Raw genomic sequence first — 22,133 nt, 5'->3', positions numbered from 1 at the left:
GGAGGAACGACACAGGACCCTGCGCTGTTCTTTCGTCTGCTCGGCCTTCCCCGGGTTTGCTGCTGGTTCTTCCCGGGTTGGCTACCGTCCCTTCCACCTCCGTGGAAGGGCGGTTCCCCCTGCCACATTCCCCACTTCCGCAGGGGAGCGGCACACCGCCGGCCGGCTCTCTCGGGGGCTGCACAGGTGTTCCCTCAGATGTTCCCCCTAGATGTTCCTGGTGCATGTTGTCTCTCTCCTCCTTTATAGTCCTCTTCCACCAATCCCAACTCTGCTACCCACACCCCGAGTACGCTGCTCTCCTCCAATCAGGAGCAAGATCAGCTCCTGCAGCTCAGTCAATCAAATTGGCGAGAGGCAGCTGCGTAGAAGCTGTTTCTCCCTTCTCAGCATCATATTGTGGGAGAGCAGATGCATAGAATAAGTCTTAATTCCAGTAACTTAGTCTAGTCCGAGTTGCTCCCAGTTGCTCCCCACAGATAACCTTCCATTTCTGGTACCCAGCTGTGGTCTCGAGCTCCCCCATCGTTCCTCAGAGTAGTTCTTTGATTTTTTTACTGTGTTGATTTTGTGTTTCTCAAATCCTAGTATCTTGTTTTTCCTGGACTGACTTCTGGTTTTGGTGGCTCACGGGTTCCCCTTAGCTTCCTGAAAAAGAGTGAGAGGTAAATTTCTTTGGGACCTTGCATCTCTAAAAATATCTACACTCATACCTGATTGATAGTTTGGCTGAATGTAAGAGTCTAGGCAGGAATTCATTTTCCTTCAGAATTATGATGACACTGTAACATTGTCTTTTTTTAAATAAAAAAATTTATTGATTTGAAAGAGTTACATAGAGAGAAGGAAAGGCAGAGAGAGAAAGAGAGAGAGAGGTCTTCCATCTACTGGTTCACTCCCCAGATGGCCACAATGGCCAGAACAGCACCAATCTGAAGCCAGGAGCCAGGAGCTTCTTCTGGGTCTCCCGTGTGGGTGCAGGGGCGCAAGGACCTGGGCCATCCTCTACTGGTCTCCCAGGCCACAGCAGAGAGTTGGATCGTAAGTGGAGCAGCCGGACTCTAACCGGTGCCCATGTGGGATGCCAGCACTGCAGGCGGTGGCTTTACCTGCTATGCCATAGCACCAGCCCCAACATTATCTTCTAACTTCAGGTGTTGCTGCTGAAAATTCAAAAGCCTTTCTGATTCTTACATGTGTGACTTCTTCTTCTTTTTTCTTTTCCTCTTTGTAAGCTTACAGGATCTGCTGTTTATCCTTGTATTAATTGCAGTAAATAATGCATGCATGCAGTTCTTTGGTGCTTATGTTTTTATTAAACTCAATAGTAAGGTCACCTTTTTAATATTCTGTAACTGTTAGCAGTGTTTTCAGACTCCTATTTGATTTTTAGAATAGAATCTGTCGCTCCCCCTCTTCGTGGAGGAACGACACAGGACCCTGCGCTGTTCTTTCTGTCTGCTCGGCCCTCCCCGGGTTTGCTGCTGGTTCTTCCCGGGTTGGCTACTATCCCTTCCACCTCCGTGGAAGGGCAGTTTCCCCTGGCCGCATTCCCCACTTCCGCAGGGGAGCGGCACACCGCCGGCCGGCTCGTCTCGGGGGCTGCACAGGTGTTCCTTCAGCTAGATGTTCCCCATAGATGTTCCTGGTGCATGCCGTCTCTCTCCTCCTTTATAGTCCTCCTCCGCCAATCCCAACTCGGCTGCCCACACGCCGAGTACGCTGCTCTCCAATCAGGAGCAAGTCCTACAGTTTATTGGTTGAACTGGAGGCAGCTGGGTAGAAGCTGTTTTCTCCTCTCCCAGCGCCATATTGTAGGAGAGCAGATGCATAGAATAAGTCTTAATTCCAGTAACTTAGTCTAGTCCGAGCTGCTCCCCACAGATCCCCCTTTCTTTTTATTTTTTTGGCGTTGATACGCGCCTGTCTTCGGTGTCCCACAGCACACACTCTGCTCTACTTGCTAGAGTTGCCACAGGTGCTTACAAGTCCTATCAATGAGGCAAACCGAATCCGGGTCCTCTCTTCGCCATGTTGTGAGGAGGTTTTTAGGCGCTGATGCGTGCCTGTGTTCGGTGCCCTGCAGCGCATGCTCTGCTCTGCCCGCAGGGGCTTACAAAACCTATCAGGCAAACCGAATCCAAGCCTTCTCATTGCCGTATTGTGGGGGAGACTTATTAGTGTTGGTTTGTGCCTATCTTCGGTGACCTGCAGCTCATGCTTTGGTCGAGCTGCTTGCTGGTGCTTACCGCCTTAAATCAGGCAGACCGAATCCAAGCCTCCTAATTGTTGCATTGTGGGGAAGCCTTACTGATGTTAATTCGTGCCTGTCTTCGGTGACCTGCGGCGCATAAGCTGCTAGCCGCCCAGGTGCTCATCGCCTCACTTAATCAGGCAGACCGAATCCAAACTTTCTCGTTGCCATGTTGAGGGGAGGCCTTTTTATTTCTCTATTTCTCTATCTCCGGGCATTCCTATTTCTCCCATTTTACTTCTGTCTGCCAACATTCCCATTTCTCTCACTCCACTTCCAAACTTCTGTTTCTCTTATCCCCGCAGCTTCCCGCTGCCCGCCCCGAGGCTACTTCTCGGCGGCTTCCCAGCTGAGCTGCTTCAGCCCACGCCTCTTTCATCTGCGCAGCTTCCCGGCTTTGCGCGGCTTGGCTTCGCGCGCTCCGCGGTCTCCACGCCCTTCGCGTCTGCACCACGGCCTATGCCAGCCCCGTTCCCTATCTACTCACGCCCCGTGCTCTCTCTGCACACGGCGGCTTCCGCGAGTAACACAGCGTAGCTTGCGTCTCCACCACTAGCATTCAATCCAAGTTCCCCGGGCTAGCCTGGCGAATTCAACCCAGCGTACGTCTCCGCCCCACGATTTGGCTTCCCGTCCTTTGCTCCCCGGGCTAATCAGACGGATCCCAATCTGGCTTACGTCTCAGCTTCTGGTTTCAACTTTTCGCCCCCTATTCCCGGGCTAACTTGAGAACCCCAAAGTGGCTTTCGTCTCCGCCTTGGCCTGCACTCGCGGCTTCATCCTCCCTAACATTTTTCTCTACCCGGTATGTTTCCTTAAGTTTTCTTCCAACAATATTCCTCTCATTTCTCCTGGCTTCTCCCCACAGTCCGTATCCAAGTCTAAGTTTCTTATAGGTTTCACTTTCACTTTCAACCTGCAGTCCGTATCTAAGTCTAAGTTTCTTCTTGCTTTCACTTTAAATCCTAACTTCTTTCCCACAGTCCATATCCGAGTCCAAGCCTCCTCCAGGTTTCACTTTCGCTTTCAATCTTCTAGCTTCCCCGCCATAGTCCGCATCCGAGTCTATGAAAGCTTTCACTTTCGCTTTCAATCCTAACTTCTTTCCCACAGTCCATATCCGAGTCTATGCCTAGGCTTTCAATAGCTTCTTCCGGCACCTAGGCTCTTTGCTAGTCTCTCTCTCCGGCATTTTCCCAGTTCTTCCCGTTTCTTCCCTCCTAAGTTTCCTATCCGTCCTAGGTTTCCTATCCGAGCTAGGTTTCCTATCCGTCCTGCGTTTCCTATCCGAGTCACGGCACCAGTATGTCGCTCCCCCTCTTCGTGGAGGAACGACACAGGACCCTGCGCTGTTCTTTCTGTCTGCTCGGCCCTCCCCGGGTTTGCTGCTGGTTCTTCCCGGGTTGGCTACTATCCCTTCCACCTCCGTGGAAGGGCAGTTTCCCCTGGCCGCATTCCCCACTTCCGCAGGGGAGCGGCACACCGCCGGCCGGCTCGTCTCGGGGGCTGCACAGGTGTTCCTTCAGCTAGATGTTCCCCATAGATGTTCCTGGTGCATGCCGTCTCTCTCCTCCTTTATAGTCCTCCTCCGCCAATCCCAACTCGGCTGCCCACACGCCGAGTACGCTGCTCTCCAATCAGGAGCAAGTCCTACAGTTTATTGGTTGAACTGGAGGCAGCTGGGTAGAAGCTGTTTTCTCCTCTCCCAGCGCCATATTGTAGGAGAGCAGATGCATAGAATAAGTCTTAATTCCAGTAACTTAGTCTAGTCCGAGCTGCTCCCCACAGAATCCATTTAATTTTCTTATTTGTGATATTTCTTTGTATTCTGTTTCTTGCAGTTGCTCCTGCAGGGTGCCTTTATAGTGGCTTCATCCTCAAGAAATTCATAAAAGGTAAAGAATTACCGAAAAGACTGACTCTCTTTGGCAAGGAATTTAGTATTTTCTAAAACAGACTTATACTGAAAGATAAGGTTACCAACTTAAGTTTATACTTTGGATATTTCTTGTTTGTTTGTTTGTCTATTTTATCTGGCAACCCTACTGAAAGATGATCTACAGAACTGTAGTTACAGAAATGGACAAGATACCTAGGTCACTGTGGCTTCTCTGAATACTTTCTATACAGCTTCAGACACAAGTTTCAGACAAAATTTCCCATGTGTAAAATACAAATTTTAGTAAGCCGTTTTTCCTATTACTTCAAAGAATGTATGGAGAATGCTTTTCCTGTAAGTGATTTGACTAGTGTTAATACTGTTTCCCATATTATATGCCAGTGTTGGTTTAGTTTAAAAGTTTTTGGTGTCCTTAATGACAAGCATTTCTTCTTCTCTTTGACTTAAGAATAATAAGCCAACGGGCAAAACGTTTATTTTAATGAGACCAAAGTGATCTGAGAGCTGCTGTGCTTTCGGTTCTATGTTCTGTGGTTGTTTGGTCAGATTATCAAGCGGGCCTGTCTTTTTTTCTGTTGCGTTGTTAATTTACGTAAAATTTTAAAATGATTTATTTATTTTATTTGAAAGGCAGCGAGAGAGACAGAGAGATCTTTCACCTGTTGGTTCGCTCCCCAAATGTCCACAACAGTTGGGCTGAGCCAGGCTGACGCCAAGAGCCAGGAACTTCATCCAGGTCTCCCACGTGCTGCCTTCCTTGCGCGTTAGCAGGAAGCTGGATTGGAAGTGAAGATGGGATTTGATCCCAGGTGCTTCACAATGGGATGTGGGCACCCAAGTGGGAGCCTAACCTGCAGCACCTCAACACTGGTCCTGGTGTGGGGGCACGAAGCGTTCAGCCACTGCCTGCAACGACACAGGCACCCGCATTAGCACCAGTGCTGCTCTGCTTCTGACCAGCACCTTGCAATGCGCATGGGAAAGCTGCGGAAGACAGCCTGAGTACTTGGGCCTCCCACCTACGTGGGAACCCCGAATGGAGTTCTAGGTTCCTGGCTTCTGCCTGGCCCGGCCCTGTCTGTGTGGCCATTTGAAGAGTGTACCAGCGGATGGAAGTTTTCTCTGTAACTCTTTCAAATAAACAAAATAAATCTTACAAAAAAAGAAAACTCCACAAAAAACAACACCTACCCCTACAAAATAAATTTATAAAAGAAACTTCCCAACTAGATATGGAATATAAGTAGATTTTTTAAAAGACTCTTGCATTTGTCTTTCTCTAGAAAAATAATGTGATAGATATAAAATGTAAACACCCAGAAAGCCACGTTAGAAAGGTACAATGTTATAAAATAAATGTTTATGAGGTTTTTACTTTTGGTTATTTGTAAATAGCAAATTTTCTTAGTACTTTGAAAAATGCAAATCAATTAAAAATTTATAGCCAGATTACCAGCAACCCACTTATTACATAAATCAAAGTATTTTTCTTTATCTTGGTCATATCATAAAAAAAGAAGAAACTGTTTTTGCATTTCAGTTAAAACATGGATACTCTAAAGACACGAATATGTAGGAAACAATTCTACCTTTTGAAACTTCTTTTCTGAAGTAATTTCTCCCCACGTGTGGAGGCTTTAGCATGCTTACTAAATGAAGAATCATAACTGTATTCCTCTGTCTTTGCAGTACTTGGTCCTCTGTATCTACTTTCCGTCTGTCTATTGTTGCATTTTTAGTAGAGCTCAACTTTTGCCATGTGCTCTTTTTAAGATTAATTTATTTATTTGGAAGTCAGAGTCACAGACAGATAGAGGGAAGGACAGAGAGATCCTCTATCTGCTGGTTCACTCCCCAAATGGCCACAGTGGCAGAGTCTGTGCCAGGCTGAAGCCGGAAGCCTGAGTTTTCCTCTGTTTCCCATGAGGTGCAGGGGCAAAATCATCCTGTGCCGTCTTTCCTGGGCACATTTGCAGGGACCTGGATTGGAAGTGGAGCAGCTGGGACTTAAACGGGAGCCTGTATGAGATGCTGGTGTTGCAGGCAGCAGTTTTACCCACCATGCCGCAACACTGCCATCTGCCCCCAATTTTAAAAAAAAGATTTATCTATTTCTTTGAAAGACTGAGTTGGAGAGAGAGAGAGATCTTCCATTTCATGGCTCGTTCCCTAGATGGCCACAACGGCCGGAGCCAGGAGCTTCATCCAGGTCTCCCATGTGGGTGCAGGGGCCCAAGTACTTGGACCATCTTCTGCTTTCCAGGCACATTAGCAGGGAACTAGTTTGGAAGTGGAGCAGCCAGGACTCAAACTGGCGCCCATAAAGGGATGCCAGTGTAGTAGGTGACAACTTAACCTGCTACACCACTGTGTTAGCCCCTTGCCGTGTGCTTTATTTATTTATTTATTTACTTACTTACTTACTTACTTATTTAAAAGGCAGAGTTACAGAGAGACAGAGAGAGGTCTTTCATTTGCTGGTTCACTCCTAAATGGCCACAATGGCTGGCGCTGAGCCGATCTGAAGCCAGGAGCCAGGAGCTTCTTCTGGGTCTTCCACACAGGTACAGGAGGCCAAGCACTTGGGCCATCTTCCACTGCTTTCCCAGGCATAGCAGGGCGCTGGATTGGAAGTGGAGCTGCCAGGACTAAAACCAGTGCCTATATAGAGTGCCGGTACTGCAGGCAGAGGCTTAGCCCACTGCACCATAGCACCGGCCCCCCTGCCATGTGCTGTTGGTTTTGTTATATTTCTGCTTGGAATGCACATGTATAAAAACATAAAATATAAACAGACATACAGATAAAAATGTAATTGTAGAGGAAAAATAACAAAAAATTGAGTGTTTTTTTGTTTTCTTAGCTGTAGAACAGATAATTCTGTGAGTTTGGGTAGGGTGTCTCCTTTGGTAATAATCACAGTGATTTACCAGCATTTACTATGCTTTAGGCCTTGTGACTGACACAGAGGGGCTATAGTGGTGAACTCCCCTTATGCCTATATAGTCATGCCATTCTCTTGCCCCCTTAGAAGCCTATGCTTGGGGAAAAAGGAGAATCAGTTTATTGTCTTGGAGAGTTTGCTCTGATTTTGAGACTTTGGGGAGATTTGAATCCAAATTCAAGAATGGGTTTACTGCCTTAAAATCATCTAGCTTATTTATCAAATTTTAGTTGCTCTTCTTTTTAGGATTAAGCTCTTGGGAGGATGCAAAAAATGGAGAAATCATTTCTGATGACCCTGCTCCAGTTAATATATGTGGGAAAGGGCGTTTAAAGTGAAAATCCATATAAATAAAAGGGAATATATTATTAGTACTAAGGAGAAGATAGACTGTTTCCTGAAACAGAAACCCATACTTAATGTAGTTTATACAAGGAGTGGTCAGATCATATATAAAGCTTCTACTTCAATTAGTATTTGTGAAAGTGCTTTGAAAAAAATGAAAAGCCACATCAGTACAAGGGAATGGTTTTATTATTGTTACTGCTGGGGAGGAGGTGTTGGCTGAGTATTATTTCTGAAATAACCACCTATTATGCTAATGCAAACTTTGAGCAGTTTGTATCATGGTAAGTTTTAATTTATTTTAAAAGTTAAAAGCAATTTTATTTAACGCTTTTTAATATCCTTATGATAAAGTATGGGTGGCACTTTGTACACAGTAGGAAGTGCTGAAAATTCAGTACACATTAAAAATTGAGTCCTTGTGGTTAGTCAGAATTCGTAGCTAACTACAGCCTGTCTCCAGTTGCTAGGGATCATCATATTAACCTCCACTCAGTAGTGTTCTTACTAATTAGCAAAAATTGCTCAGTGAAGCTCACAAAAGAAATTGCTCAAGAGTAGGATTTGAGTCCCTTAGCTCCCTGCTTATGCACCATTAATTATGCCTTTATTACTATTATTTATTTAGCATTCCTGTAATATTTTTAGCAAATTGCCTTAAATTGGCCATTCACTAATCTTTACACTATTTAATTAGCTTCATCAGGGAGTCTTTAGCAACTGATTTACTAATCATCAGGTTTCCCGATTCTCAAAGAATTATGTATCTATACAAGAACTAATAGTATGCCTCTGAATTCAGTTTAGCCATGTTGTCTTCATTGCTTGATTGATTTCTCTCCGTGTCTGGAATAAGATCTCCCCTCTCTTTATGGGAACTCTTGTAGAGCCATCTGTTTTCATTTTTCTTTCCTATTCAGTCTGTCCTATTAGGGTTATATCTCTGTATTAAGAATACTTTAGATTGGGCTGGCGCTGGGCATAGAGGGTGAAGCCACTGCCTACAGTACCAGTACCCCATGTAGGCACTGGTTCGAGTCCCGGCTGCTCCTCTTCCAATCCAGCTCTCTGCTATGGCCTGGGAAAGCAGTGGAGGATGCCCAAGTGGTTGGGACCCTGCACTCTTGTGGGAAACCTGGAAGAAGCTCCTGGCTCCTGGCTTCAGATCGGCTCAGCTCCGGCCATTGTGGCCACCTGAGGAGTGAGCCAGTGGATGGAAGACCTCTGTCTCTGCCTCTGCCTCTCTGTAACACTGCCTTTCAAATAAATAAATAATTTTTAAAGATTTATTTATTTATTTAAAAGTCAGAGTTAGACAAAGAGAGGAGAGGCAGGGAGGGAGGGGGAGAGAGAGAGAGAGATCTTTCATCTGCTGGTTCACTCCCCAGTTGGTCGCAATGACTGGAGCTATGGTATTCTAAAACGAGGAGTCAGGAGCTTCCCATGTGGGTGCAGGGGCCCAAGGACTTGGGACATCTTCTACTGCTTTCCCAGGCTATTGCAGAGAGCTGGATTGGAAGTGGAGCAGCCGGGACTTGAACTGGTACCCATATAGGATTCAGGCACTGCAGGTGGTGGCAGCTTTACCCACTACAGCACAGCGCCAGCCCCTGAAATATTTTTTTTTAAAAAAGAGAATATATCAATTCCTATACAAAATAGGCTCATATTTCTGGGAATTTGATTTATGTTGCATTAATAAACAATAACCAGGATAATTTTCCTGTTTCCTTTCATTCTTCTGTTCCTTAACCGTTCATACTTTTATTCAGTAAAACTTAAAAAAAACTTATTTACAAGGCAGAGAGAGAGAGAGAGAACGAATGAACGTGTTCACCATTGAGAACAAGTATACTAGCTCCTATCCACTGGTTCATCCCAACATGTCTGCAATGGCCGTGACTGGGCCAGCCTGGAGTGGAGAGCTGGGAACTCCGTCCAGCCACGTGGTGATGGGAACCCAACTATTTGAGCCTCATCTGCTGCCTCTCAGGGTCTGCACTGGTAGAAACCTGGTACTGGGAGCAGGAGGTAGGCACCCTAAGGAAAGACATGGGCATCCCAATTGGCGTCTTAACTCCTAGGCCAAATGCCCACCCCTGTTCAGGAAACTAGTGTTTAACATCTCCCTTGCCCCAAAGAAGTCACAGAAGCAGAGGCAGCTGTGCAAATAAAATGCAGTGTGGTAAGTAGTGTAATGGGGTTATGTTCAAGCTGCTTCTTTGGTAACCTAGAGGATTTTCCCCAAAGCTCAGTCATCAGCGTGCCTTTCTTTCCTTTTGTTATTCTTCATCACTATTCTATATTCAATTCAGACAGTCTTTCTACTTTTAAACTCAACTATTTAAGTTTCTATGCTGATAAGATCTATTTTCCCCTTTGGTCACTGACCTGTCTCCTGAACTCCACTGGAATGGCTTTATTAATTAGACTATTCCATTTGAGAGTTTCTCAGAAAAGTCATATTCAACTTGTCTAAAGTGGGATTCATTTTCTTGAGACTAGCTGGCTCTATAATGTCTCTGTTACTTCCAGTGGTATACGGTACTTCAGAAAGTTTGTGGAGGGCCTTTTGGTTAAGATGCTACATGGGATGCCCTCATCCCATACCTGAGTGCCCGAGTTCAAGTCCCGGCTCTGTTCCTGACTCCAGCTTCCTGCTAGTGTGCACACTGATAATAATGCATCGTCAGGTGAGGCACAGAAGCAGTGGGTTCTCTGACACCACGTGTCCGACCTGGATGGCGTTCTTGACTCCTGGTTTCAGCCTGACCTAGTCCTGGTTATTGCAGGCATTCGGGGAGTGAACCAGCAGATGGGAGCTTTCTCTGTGGGGAGCAACTCGGACTAGACTAAGTTACTGGAATTAAGACTTATTCTATGCATCTGCTCTCCCACAATATGGTGCTGAGAAGGGAGAAACAGCTTCTACACAGCTGCCTCCAGTTCAACCAATAAACTGTAGGACCTGCTCCTGATTGGAGGAGAGCAGCATACTCGGCGTGTGGGTAGCAGAGTTGGGATTGGTGGAAGAGGACTATAAAGGAGGAGAGAGACAACATGCACCAGGAACATCTAAGGGGAACATCTATCTGAAGGAACACCTGAGCAGCCCCCGAGAGAGCCGGCCGGCGGTGTGCCGCTCCCCCGCGGAAGTGGGGAAAGTGGCAGGGGGAACCGCCCTTCCACGGAGGTAGAAGGGACGGTAGCCAACCCGGGAAGAACCAGCAGCAAACCCGGGAAGGGCCGAGCAGACAAAAGAACAGCGCAGGGTTCCTCCGCGAAGAGGGGGAGCGACATAATGGTGCCGTGACTCGGATATGAAGCCTAGGCAGGGTTTAGTGTCGTTCCTCCACGAAGAGGGGGAGTGACATTCTCCCTGTATTTCTCTGTGTTTCGCTGCCTCTCAAATAAAAACAAATAAAAATTTTTAAGAATTCATGGAAAAGTAAACTAAAGATGTTTATTTTGGTGCAAAGAAATTTTGAAATTCATGCATAGTTTTTTTCATATATGCATTTTCTGTGAACATTATGAAATACTTTCGTGTTAGCATTCTTTCTTATAATTCCCAATTTTAACTGCTTAGTGGAAGAGGGTTTCTCCTTTTAGTTTTCTCCATTATGTAATCTTATTGAATTTCCTGGTTAATTTTGCCTTTATAATATAGAATTATTTATTAAATTAACTTAAACATGGTTTTATGTTTTTCCATTAATGATTCCCTCATACTAGAAAAAAGCACCTCAGACCAGATTTGAGACCTTCTGCCAATTAGAATAACGTCCTCTGCTTTGAAGACTGATATCTGTTAAGATAGATAAACTCGGGCACTCTGGTATGGGATGAGGCATCCCAAGTGGCATCTTAACCACAAGGCCCTCCACAAACTTTCTGAAGTACCAATACCACTGGGAGTTTAGAATTCCTTATAACTGCATATTAATATGTGAACTATTCTCCATTGTATATTTATCCACTTAGTGTAATTCCATTTATATATCCATTTATATATATATAATCCATTTGTGTAGAACTACTTCTGTCATAAATATCTCCTTAGTGAAATGTAATTATTTTGTTTGTCCCTTCTTCAGGTTTAAGGATTACTCCCAAAATGTCCTTACTCAAGTGAAGAATAAACGAAAATAATGAGTTGGAGAAACATTATAGGTCCCTTTATTTTGCTGTTTTTTTCTTATTTCTGCCACTCATTTTTTTAATGTTTAAAAATATCTTATGTTTGACATAATTTAAGTCTTTAGCAAAATACTCTGTGGTCAATCATTCTCTTTTACTTCTATTTATTTGAGGAGAGAGAGAGTGAGCCCCCATCCACTGTTTCACCCCCCAAATGTCTGCAACAGCTGGGAGGGGCCAGACTTGAAGGCCAGGAGCTGAGAACTTAATCCAGGTCTCCTATGTGAGTGATAGGAACTGAATTACTTAAACTGTCACTGCTGCCTCCCAGGGTCAGCATTCTATATGGAACATGAGGTTTTTTATTTGTTTGTTTGTTTGTTTTTAAGATTTATGTATTTATTTGAAAGGCAGAGCTAGAGAGGAGAGATCGAGATCTTCCATTCACTGGTTCACTGCCCAGATGGCCGCTGTGGCCAGAGCTCTATCTGAAACCAGGAGCTCACTGCAGGTCTCCCGCATTGGTGGTGGGGCCTAAGCATTTGGGTCACTTTCTGCTGCCTTCCCAGGCACGTCAGCAGGGCTGCTGGATTGGAAGTAAAGCAGTCGGGATGCTAACCGGTGCCCATATGGGATGCCACAGGAGGCAATTTCACCCTCTGTGCCACAAAGCTGGCTCCAAACATGAGGATCTTAACTGATTTCTTAACCACTAGGTTAAACATCTGTCTCAATGTTTACCAAAGAAAATTTAGCCTTTTTTTCCTTCAAAATGCTAGTCCTCGTAGGTGGGAAGCACTGCTTTGCTGCGGATGTGAGTTGTGTAGCTGTGTGGTTCTGAGAGACTTTCTGCCTTCTGCCTGTGCTTCACCTTCTGGATGTCAGGGAGGCTCCCGCCACCCCCAAGGTTAGTTTTGTTCTCTTTGTTAATTTGCTGGAAAAGGAAGTGAGGATTAGCGGTTTTCATGGATTGGAGAGTTGACAGGCCCAGGCCTGCTCAATATTGAGTGAGAAATGCACCAGTGAACTCTTGAATATATGACTTAATCAATTTTTTAAAAAATCTGATTATAATTTTATATAAGATCAGGAGCTCTAAAGCTCAGAACTTATCTAATATTTTTCCCCCAGGAGCTCATTTTGTAGACATGATCTCATTCATTCTTGAGAGTTAGCAGATGAAGTGTCAGCACCATTGCTGTTTCAGGTGGCAAGAAGCAGGCTTAACTTCAGCCTCATATACTAAGTGTAGAAGTGGGGGAGATTTTGTGGACTTATAGGTCACTGCTTACCTATTAAACCCTGTAAGACCACACTTAACTTCCCAAGCTTCTGATACATTCGAAACAGTCTTTTGCTGCTAAATTTGCCTAACACTTGGTAGGTTTTATACAAATTGAGGATCAAGAAAAGCTAAAAAAAAAGGGGGGGGTGTGCTATCTTCTTTTTTCTCCAGTATTTTTTTAGCTCTTTTCCCTGTTACATTTGTTGAAGTGCACTTCACTAGCGAGCTCATGTTCAAGATTTGGTGTGATAGCGAAGGGGATGGAAAAGGTAGACATTGTTTATACTCAGTTATGGCATATTCTTTTTCCTTTTGAAGTTGGATAGGCAAAAGAGGAATGAAGTAACAGTTCTCATTGTTAGAGATGGCTTGTACCCTGGCTGAGTGGTATGTAACTCCTAGTATTTAGCAGTCAGTGGAAACTAGCCTGCAGGAACCTGTGTTGACTTAAAATCCTTGAACTGTTGTTAATACCTTGTTGAGTAATCACCTGGGCACTTAACTGCTCCAGCTCTGGCCTTTTGGGTTATCACATACTTTTCATCTTCTAAGCTGGGAACACAGGAGGAGGAGTTGGCTGCCTAAAGTAATGAATTTGGCTGATACAGGAAGACAGAACACTGTGTTTTTCCTGAGTAGACTTTTTGTGTGTGTGCTGATTTTTTTTTCAAGGATTTATTTATTTATTTGAAAGGCAGAGTGACAAGGAGGGAGAGAGAATCTTGCATGCACTGGTTCACTCCCCAGATGGCCACAATAGCCAGTTTTGGGCTAGGCCAAAGCTGTGATCCAGTGACTCCATCCTGGTCTCCCGCATGAGGGGCAGGAGCCCAAGTCCTTGGGCCACCTTCTGTGCTGCCTTTCCAGGCACATTAGTGGGAGTCTAGATTGGAAGGAGAGCAGCTGGGACTTGGACTGACAGTCCAGTGTGGGATGCAAGCATTGCAAGTCATGGCTTAACCCCCTGTGCCACAATGCCAGCCTCTGTGCTGAATTTTCATGAATATTCCTTGAATCTGTTCTCTTTTCTCCATTTTTATCACTGTCTTGGTTCAGAATCTCATCATTCTTGCCTGCAGTATTTTCCTGATTGGAAGTTTACACCAGGTTTGGTAAGCAAGGTTGGTCACACACACTCGCCTGGACTGCACAGCTCCCTTTTTTAGTTGGCCTTAGCTTTGGTGAGTGCCCCTGACTTGGCTTGAGTGCATTGGCTTGAGCCTGCCAATGGGTACAGCTGGTCAGGCACACCTGTCTGAGCTATACAGTTCCCTTCTCCGGTCTGCTCTGGCTTTGGTGAATGCCCAGGACTCTGACTCCCCAGAAATCTGAGCCCACTCTGACTTTGCTGAGTACAAGTGGCAGTTTACACATGCTCTGAACTTGGCCTGGCACCGCCATAGCCCCTACCACCACCAGTGAGATCCACACACCCCTACTGGTACTGAGAGGAATCCCCCATGCCCCTATTGCCATTGCCATGATTAACAATGGCAGAAGGAGCCAGTGTTGTGACATAGTGGGTAAAACTGCTGCCTGGATTGCTGGCATCTCATGTGGGCACCCGTCTGTGTCCCTGCTGTTCCAGTTCTGATCCAGCCCCTTGCAATAGCCTGGGAAAGGCAGTGGAATATGTCCCAAGTGTTTGAGCCCCTGAGACACACATGGGAGACCCAGATGATGCTCCTGGCTTCAGCCTGGCCCAGCACTGGCAGCTGCACTGGGAATGAACCAGTGGATGGACAATCTCTCCCTCTCTGTAACGTTGACTTTCAAATAAATAAATTTTTAAAAAAAAGTTGCAGAAGACATAGAGAAGCTACACCCAACCCTTCAACTGCAACTAGAGCCATGAAAGCCACCTCTTAAAAGTGATAGACAACTGATCTGCCAGTTGTATAAATATCAACACAAGCAGCATGAAAGAGACAGTACGACATCTCAAACCCAATAACACTCTGACCACACAGAAAGAGAAATTGATGAAATGACTGTAAAGAAGTAAAAAGAACAATCCTGAGGATACTCAAAGATATATAAGAGAATATGTACAGTTAAGTGAAATTAGGAAAGCAATGCATGATATGAATGAGAAATTCAACAGTGATACGGAGATCTTGGAAAAGAACCAAACAAATCTTAGAAATTAAGAATCTAAGTCAAAAAGTACAAGCAAAAGAAAACATCTGAATTTCAAAGCTAGTCTTTTGAACTATGTCCCCCAAAAATGAAAGATAGAAGTAGAAAATGAATGAATGTAGCCTCCAAGATCTTTGGGACATTAGTGAATGAGCTAATACGTGAAAGATGGAAATTCCTGGGGAAGCAGAGGAGAACAGAGCATGGAAGCCTATTCAGTGAAGTAATAGCTGAATAATTTTCCAGTTTGGTGAACAATATGGACATTTATGTACAGGAGATCCATGGAACCCCTAATAGATAGGAACAGAAAAGATCCTCACCATGACGCATGATGGTCAAACTCTCAAAAATACAGCGCAAAGAGGGAATTCTAAAATCTGCAAGATAAAAATGCCAGATCACTTTTAAGGAGACCTTCATTAGAATAATAGGTTTTCCATTAAAAACCTTGGCGGGGGTCACCAGCTTCGTGGCACAACAGGTTAAAGCCCCAGCCTGCAGCACTAGCATCCCATATGGGTGCCGGTTCATGTCCCAGCTGCTCCACTTCCAATCCAGCTCTCTGCTGTGGCCTGGGAAAGCAGCAGAGGATGGCTCAACCCTTTTGGTCCCTTCTTCCATATGAGAGACCCGGAAGAAGCTCCCAGCTCCTAGCTTTAGATCAGCTCAGCTCTGGCCGTTGCAGCCATTGGGGAGTAAACTAGCAGATGGAAGACCTCTCTCTTTTGCTCTCGCTCTCTGTGCATCTCTACCTCTTTCTCTAACTCTTTCAAATAAATAAAACAAATCTTTAAATAAAAATGTATATGCACCTGGGGTCCGCATTGTGGTGTGCCAATGCTGGCATCTCATATGGCTCTGGCTTGAGTCTTGGCTGCTCCACTTCCAATACAGCTCCCTGCAAATGGCCTGGGAAAAGCAGCAGAAGATAGCCCAAGTGCTTGGGCCCCTGCCACCCACTTGGAGGACCCAGAAGAAGCTCCTGGCTTTGGCCTGGCCCAGTTCTGGCCATTGCAGCCATATGGAGAGTGAACCAGTGGATGGAAGATCTCTCTCTGTCTTTCTCTATAACTCTGACTTGCAAATAAATATTTTTTTTTAAAAAGTATATGCAGCTAATGCCAGAGCACCCAATTTTATAAAATAAACAGTACTATATCTTAAAGGAGAGATAAGCTTTAGTACAACAATCGGGAGTTCAACATCCCAACTGCATCAGTGGACAGATCATCCAGACCAAAAAAAAATAATAATAAATAAAAAATATTGGAGTTAAACCACACTATAGCACAAATGGAACTAAGACATTTATAGAACATTCCATTCAATAGCTACAACATACATATTCTTTTCTAGGATAGACTGTAAATTGGGCCACAAAACAAGTCTCAATACATTGTAAAACATGGAAAGAATATCATGTATCTTTTTTTGGCCCCAGTGGAACAAAACTAGAAATCAACAAAAGAATCTCTAGCATTCACACAAAAGGCAGGGGCTGTGGTGTAGTGGGTAAAGGTGCTACCTACAGTGCCGGCATCCCATATGGGTGCCGGTTCAAGTCCTAGCTGTTCCACTTCCAGTCTAGCTCTTGCTATGGCCTGGGAAAGCAGTGGAAGATGGCCCAAGTCCTTGGGCCCCTGCACCTGCTTGGAAAACCTGAAAGAAGCTCCTGGCTCCTGGCTTCGGATTGTCTCAGCTCCGGGCATTGCGGACATTTGGGGAGTGAACCAGCGGATGGAAGGCCTCTTTCTCTCTACTTCTGCCTCTCTGCAACTCTGCCTTTCAAGTAATAAATAAATACATATTTTTAAAAAATTACACAAATATGAACAGACTGAACAATATCCTCCCGAACGAACAATGGGTCATTGAAGAAATCAAAAGGGAAATTTAAAAATTACTGAAACAGGGACAAGTGTTTGGTCTTAGTAGTTAAAACACCAGTCTGCATCCCATGTTGGAATACCTGGCTTGGTTTTTTTTTGTTTTGTTTTGTTTTGTTTTGTTTTGTTTTGTTTTTAGGATTTATTTTATATATTTGACAGAGTACAGAGAGAGGTACACACGCACACACACACACACACAGAGGTCTTCTATCTGCTGATTCACTCCCCAGATGGCTGCAACGGCTGGAGCTGCACCAGTCCGAAGCCAGGAGCTTCTTCTGGGTCTCCCACATGGGTGCAGGGACCCAAACATTTGGGCAATCTTCCACTGCTTTCCCAGGCCGTAGCAGAGCGCTGGATGGGAAGTGGAGTAGCTGGCGCCCATAAGGGATGCCGGTACTGTAGGCAGCAGCTTTAACTGGCTGCATCGCAGCGCTGGCCCCTGAAGACCTGGTTTTAATTCCTAGCTCCAGCTCCTGAGTCTAGCTTTCTGCTAATGTGGTCCCTTCCCACACTGGTGATGGCGCAGGCAGTGGGATTCCTGCCACTCGTGTGGGAGACCTGGATTGAGTTCCTGACTCTCAGGTTTGGCTGTAGCCCAGGGATGTTGTAGGCATTTGGGGAGTGAACCAGTGCGTGGGAGCACCCTCTTCCTGTCTGTCCCTCTCTCAAATAATAAATAAACTTAAAACTTCCTTGAAGCAAACAAAAAGGTAAACAACATGCCAAAACTCATGGGATATAGCAAAGCAGTACTAGGAAGTTTGTAGCAATAAGCACCTATATAAAAAAACAGAGAGGTGGGCCTTTTGGCACAGCAGGTTAGCCTGCGCTTGGGAAACCCCCATTCCATATCACACTCCCTGTCCAAATCCCGACTTCTGATCCAGCTTGCTGCTGATGCCATCCTGGGAGGTAGCAGGTGATAACACAAGTACTTGGGTCCCCGCTACCCATGTGAAAAACCTGGATAGAGTTCCAGGTTCCTGGCTTTAGCCTGGTCAGATAATGTGGGAGACCAGGATGCAGATTCTGACTCCTGGCTTTGGCCTGGCCAGGACCTAGTTGTTGAGGCCATTTGGGAAGTGAACCAGCAGATGGAAGATTTTTTTTCTCTCTCTCTTGCTCTTCTGTCTTTAAAATATAGAAAATGAACCATAAAAAAAGATAAATGGTCAAAGATCTGAATGGATGTTTCTCAAAAGAAGAATACAAATGACCAACAAATACATGAAAAAATGCTCATTATCACTATCCATTAGGGAAATGCAAATTAAAACCACAGTGAAATATCTCACTCCAGTTCGAATGGCTATTATCAAAGACAGTAACAAATACTGGTGAAGATGTGGAGGAAAGGGAACCCTGAACACTGTTGGTGGGAATGAGCACAGCCCTTCTGGGGAACAGTATGGCAGTTCCTCAAAAAACTTAAAATAGATCTACCATATGGTATCCCACTTCTGGGTGTATGTTCGAAGGAAATGAAATCAGCATATGAAAGACGCCTGCTCCCCCATGTTCACTGCAGCACTGTGCACAGTAAAGATACGGAATTAACCTAGCTGTCTATTAATGGATAAGTGGATAAAGAGAGTGTGGTTTATGTACAGTGGGGTGTTATTCAGCCGTAAAAAATAAAATTCTGTTATTTTCAGCAAGATGAGTGGAACTATAGATCATTATGGTAAATGATATCAGATACAGAAAAATGAATACCACATGTTCTCTCTCATCTGTGGAAATTAAAAAAAAAAAACAGATCTGAACTTAGAAGAATGACTGTTGGATACTGGGAAGGGGAGGGGGCTTGAGAGAGTTTGGATAGGAGGTATGAAAAACAAGTGGGGCCAGTGCTCTGGCATAGCGGGTAAGGCCAACGCCTGCAGTGCTGGCATCCCATATGGGCACCAGTTTGAGCCCCAGCTGCTCCACTTCTGATCCAGCTCTCTGCTATGGCCTGGGAAAGCAGTAGAAGATGGCCCAAGTCCTTGGGCCCCTGGACCCATGTGGGAGACCTGGAAGAAGCTCCTGGCTCCTGGCTTCAGATTGGTGCAGCTCCGGCTGTTGTGGTCATCTGGGGAGTAAACCAGTGGATAGAGGATATCTCTCTCACTGCCTCTGCCTCTTTTTGACTCTGTCTTTCAAATAAGTAAAAATAATCTTAAAAAAGAGTAACAAGTATCCCACAGTAAAGTAGGGTGACTGTAGTACACAATAATGTGTTACTGTGTAAAGAGCTGGGAGAGAGGAGCTGATAGGCCTCAAACACAAAGATAAAGGAATGAAAGGCTGGTTGCCTGGTTTGATCAGTTTATGCTGTGTATATGTATTGGAAAACTGCATGGTACCTCATTAAAAATACAAGTATTATAAAAATTTAAATACTAAAATAAAATATTAATCTTCCAACTGGAAATTCTTACCTCTGAATTTGGCCCCATAAATCCATCTTCAAAGTTGCCAAACTCCAAAGTCCACACTTTTAGCTACCATCATATAATTATTATTTGTGAAATCATCTGTTTATGCATCTGTCTGCATTATTAGACCAGAAATTCCTTGAAGGAATTATATTTATATTGAGATTGAGATAAATTTGCTTCAGCTTTGTTGAGGTAGAATTGACAAAAAGTGTATGTTTAAGATGACAATTTGATATGCATTTTAAAATAATTTGTACATTCAAGCTAATTAGCCCCATATCATAACCCCCACACTGTGTGTGTGTGTGTATGTGTGTGAGAGAGAGAGAGAGAGAGAGAGAGAGAATACTTCAGATCTACTCAGTTAATTTTAGGTTTATGAAACGTTGTTATTAACGGTAGTCAGCATGCTGTACATTAGCTCTCTATAACTTATTCATCCTGAAGCTGCTAGCTCTAGGACAGCTTTGTGGCACAGTGGGTTAAGCCACCATCTTCAGCGCTAGCATCCCACATGGGCACCAGTTTGTGTTCGTCTGTTCCACTTCCCATCCTGCTCTCTGCTAATGTGCCTGAGAAAGCAATAGAAGATGGCCCAAGTTCTTGGGCCTCTACGCCAATGTGGAAGACCCAGATGAAGCTCCTGGCTCCAGCCTGGCATCTGTCTGTCTCTGTCTCAGTAACTCTGACTTTCAAATAAAATAATAAATCTTAAAAAAATGCTTTGACTGGCTTCTCACCATTTCCTCCCACTCCCTAGTCCCTGGAAACTATTCTTGTACTCTGTTTCTATGAGTTTAGTTTTTGGTTTTTTAGATTCTATGTATAACTGAGATTATGCAGTATTTGTATTTCTGTGTCTGGATTACTTCACTTAGCATAATGTCCTCCAGGTTCACCCATGTCACAAATTACAAAATGACAGGATTTCCTTGTATTTAAAGACTAAATAGGATTCCACTGTATATATACGTGTTTAACACTATTTCTTTACCCATTTATCTATGAATAGTTGCTTTTTCCATATCTTGATGATTGTGAATAATGCTGCAGCACATGGAAGTGCAGATATCTCTTTAAGATAGTTATTTTATTTCCTTTTGAATATATACCTAGAAGGAGAATTGTTGTATCATATAGTAGTTCCATTTTTAAAGATTATATTTATTTGAGAGGTAAAGTTACAGACAGTGAGAGGGAGAGACAGAGAGAAAGGTCTTCCTTCCACTGGTTCACTCCCCTAATGGCATCAATGGTTGGAGCTGCGCTGAAGCCAGGAGCCAGGAGCTTCTTCCTGGTCTCCCACGTGGGTGTAGGGTCCCAAGCACTTGGGCCATCTTCTACTGCTTTCCCAGGCCCTAGCAGGGAGCTGGATCTGAAGTGGAGCAGCTGGGACTAGAACCGGTGCCCATATGGGATGCTGGCGCTGCAGGTGGAGGGTTAACCTGTGCCACAGCACCGGCCCCAGTAGTTCCATTTTTAATTCTTTGAGGCACTTCCTTATTATTTTCCATACCTATAGCAGCAGTATATAAGATTTCTGTTTTCTCCGCATCCTTATCAACACTTACCTTGGATTTCTTGGTAACAGCCGTCCTAGCAGATGTGATACCTCATTGTAGTTTTGATGTGCATTCCTGGTGATTAGTGATCTTGAGCATCTTTGCATATACCTGTTAGCCATTTGTATGTCTATAAAACTGTTTATTCAGATCCTTTCCCGTTTTCAAAATTGAGCTAATGGGGCTGGCACTGTGGCTTAGTGAGTAAAGCCGACGCCTGCAGTGCTGGCATCCCACATGGGTGCTGGTCCGAGACTCGGCTGCTCCACTTCTGATCCAGCTATCTGCTGTGGCCTGGAAAAGCACAGAAGATGGCCCAGGTCATTGGGCCCCTGCAGCCGCATGAGAGACCCGGAAGAAGCTCCTGGCTCCTGGCTTTGGATCAGTGCAGCTCCAGCCATTATGGCCATCTGGGGAGTGAACCAGTGGATGGAAGACCTCTCTCTCTCTTCCTCTCCTTCTCTCTCTGTGTAACTCTGGCTTTCAATAAATAAATAAATAATTTTAAAAAATAAATAAAATTGAGCTATTTGTATTTTTTGCTATGGTATAATGTGAGTTCCTAATATATTTATCAGATACATAGTTTTTACATGTTTCCTCCCACTCCTTGGTTATCTTTTCATTTTGCTGGTTCCCTTTGCTATGAAGAAACTTAGGTGTAGGTAGTACCGCTTTTTTTTTAAAAAAGATTTATTTTATTTATTTGAAAGCAGAGTTACAAGGAGAGGTAGAGACAGAGAGGAGGTCTTCCATCCGCTGGCTTACTCCCCAATGGCCGCAACGTCCAGAGCTGCGCCGATCCGGAGCCAGGAGCTTTTTCCAGGTCTCCCACGTGGGTGTAGGGGCCCAAGCACTTGGGCCATCTTCTGCTGCTTTCCCAGGCCACAGCAGAGAGATGGATTGGAAGAGGAGCAGCAGGGACTAGAACCAGCACCCATATGGGATGCTGGCACTTCAGGCCAAGGCATTAACCCGCTGCACCACAGCACCGGCCCCAGTACTGCCTGTTTATTTTAGCTTTTGTTGCCTGTTTTCTTTAAAAAAAATATTTATTTATTTATCTATTTGAAAGGCAGAATTACAGAGAGGCAGAGAGAGAGGAAGAGTGAGCCTTCTTCCATCGGCTGGTTCATTCCCCAGATGGCCCCAATGGCCAGAGCCGTGCCAGTCTGAAGTCAGGAGCCAGGAACTTCTTCTAGGTCTCCCAAGATGGGTGTGGTAGACCAAGGACTTGGGCCATCCT

The 22,133-nt window shown here is 44.6% G+C and overlaps 1 protein-coding gene across 1 annotated transcript in view; it reads left to right on the top strand.

Annotated features, from left to right (window-relative positions):
* TOP6BL (TOP6B like initiator of meiotic double strand breaks) overlaps window positions 1-22,133 on the top strand; it is a 95,020-nt gene that overhangs the window by 7,317 nt on the left and 65,570 nt on the right. The window contains exon 3 of the mRNA XM_089303922.1: window positions 4,096-4,149. Coding sequence (XP_089160048.1) covers window positions 4,096-4,149 — 54 coding nt within the window. The remainder of the gene's footprint in view (window positions 1-4,095; window positions 4,150-22,133) is intronic.

The sequence above is a fragment of the Oryctolagus cuniculus genome, chromosome 1 (genome assembly GCF_051225735.1).
Source record: "Oryctolagus cuniculus isolate XC-2025 breed Fujian yellow rabbit chromosome 1, ASM5122573v1, whole genome shotgun sequence".
Lineage (NCBI taxonomy): Eukaryota > Metazoa > Chordata > Mammalia > Lagomorpha > Leporidae > Oryctolagus > Oryctolagus cuniculus.
This window is presented reverse-complemented; position numbering and strand designations above follow the sequence as displayed.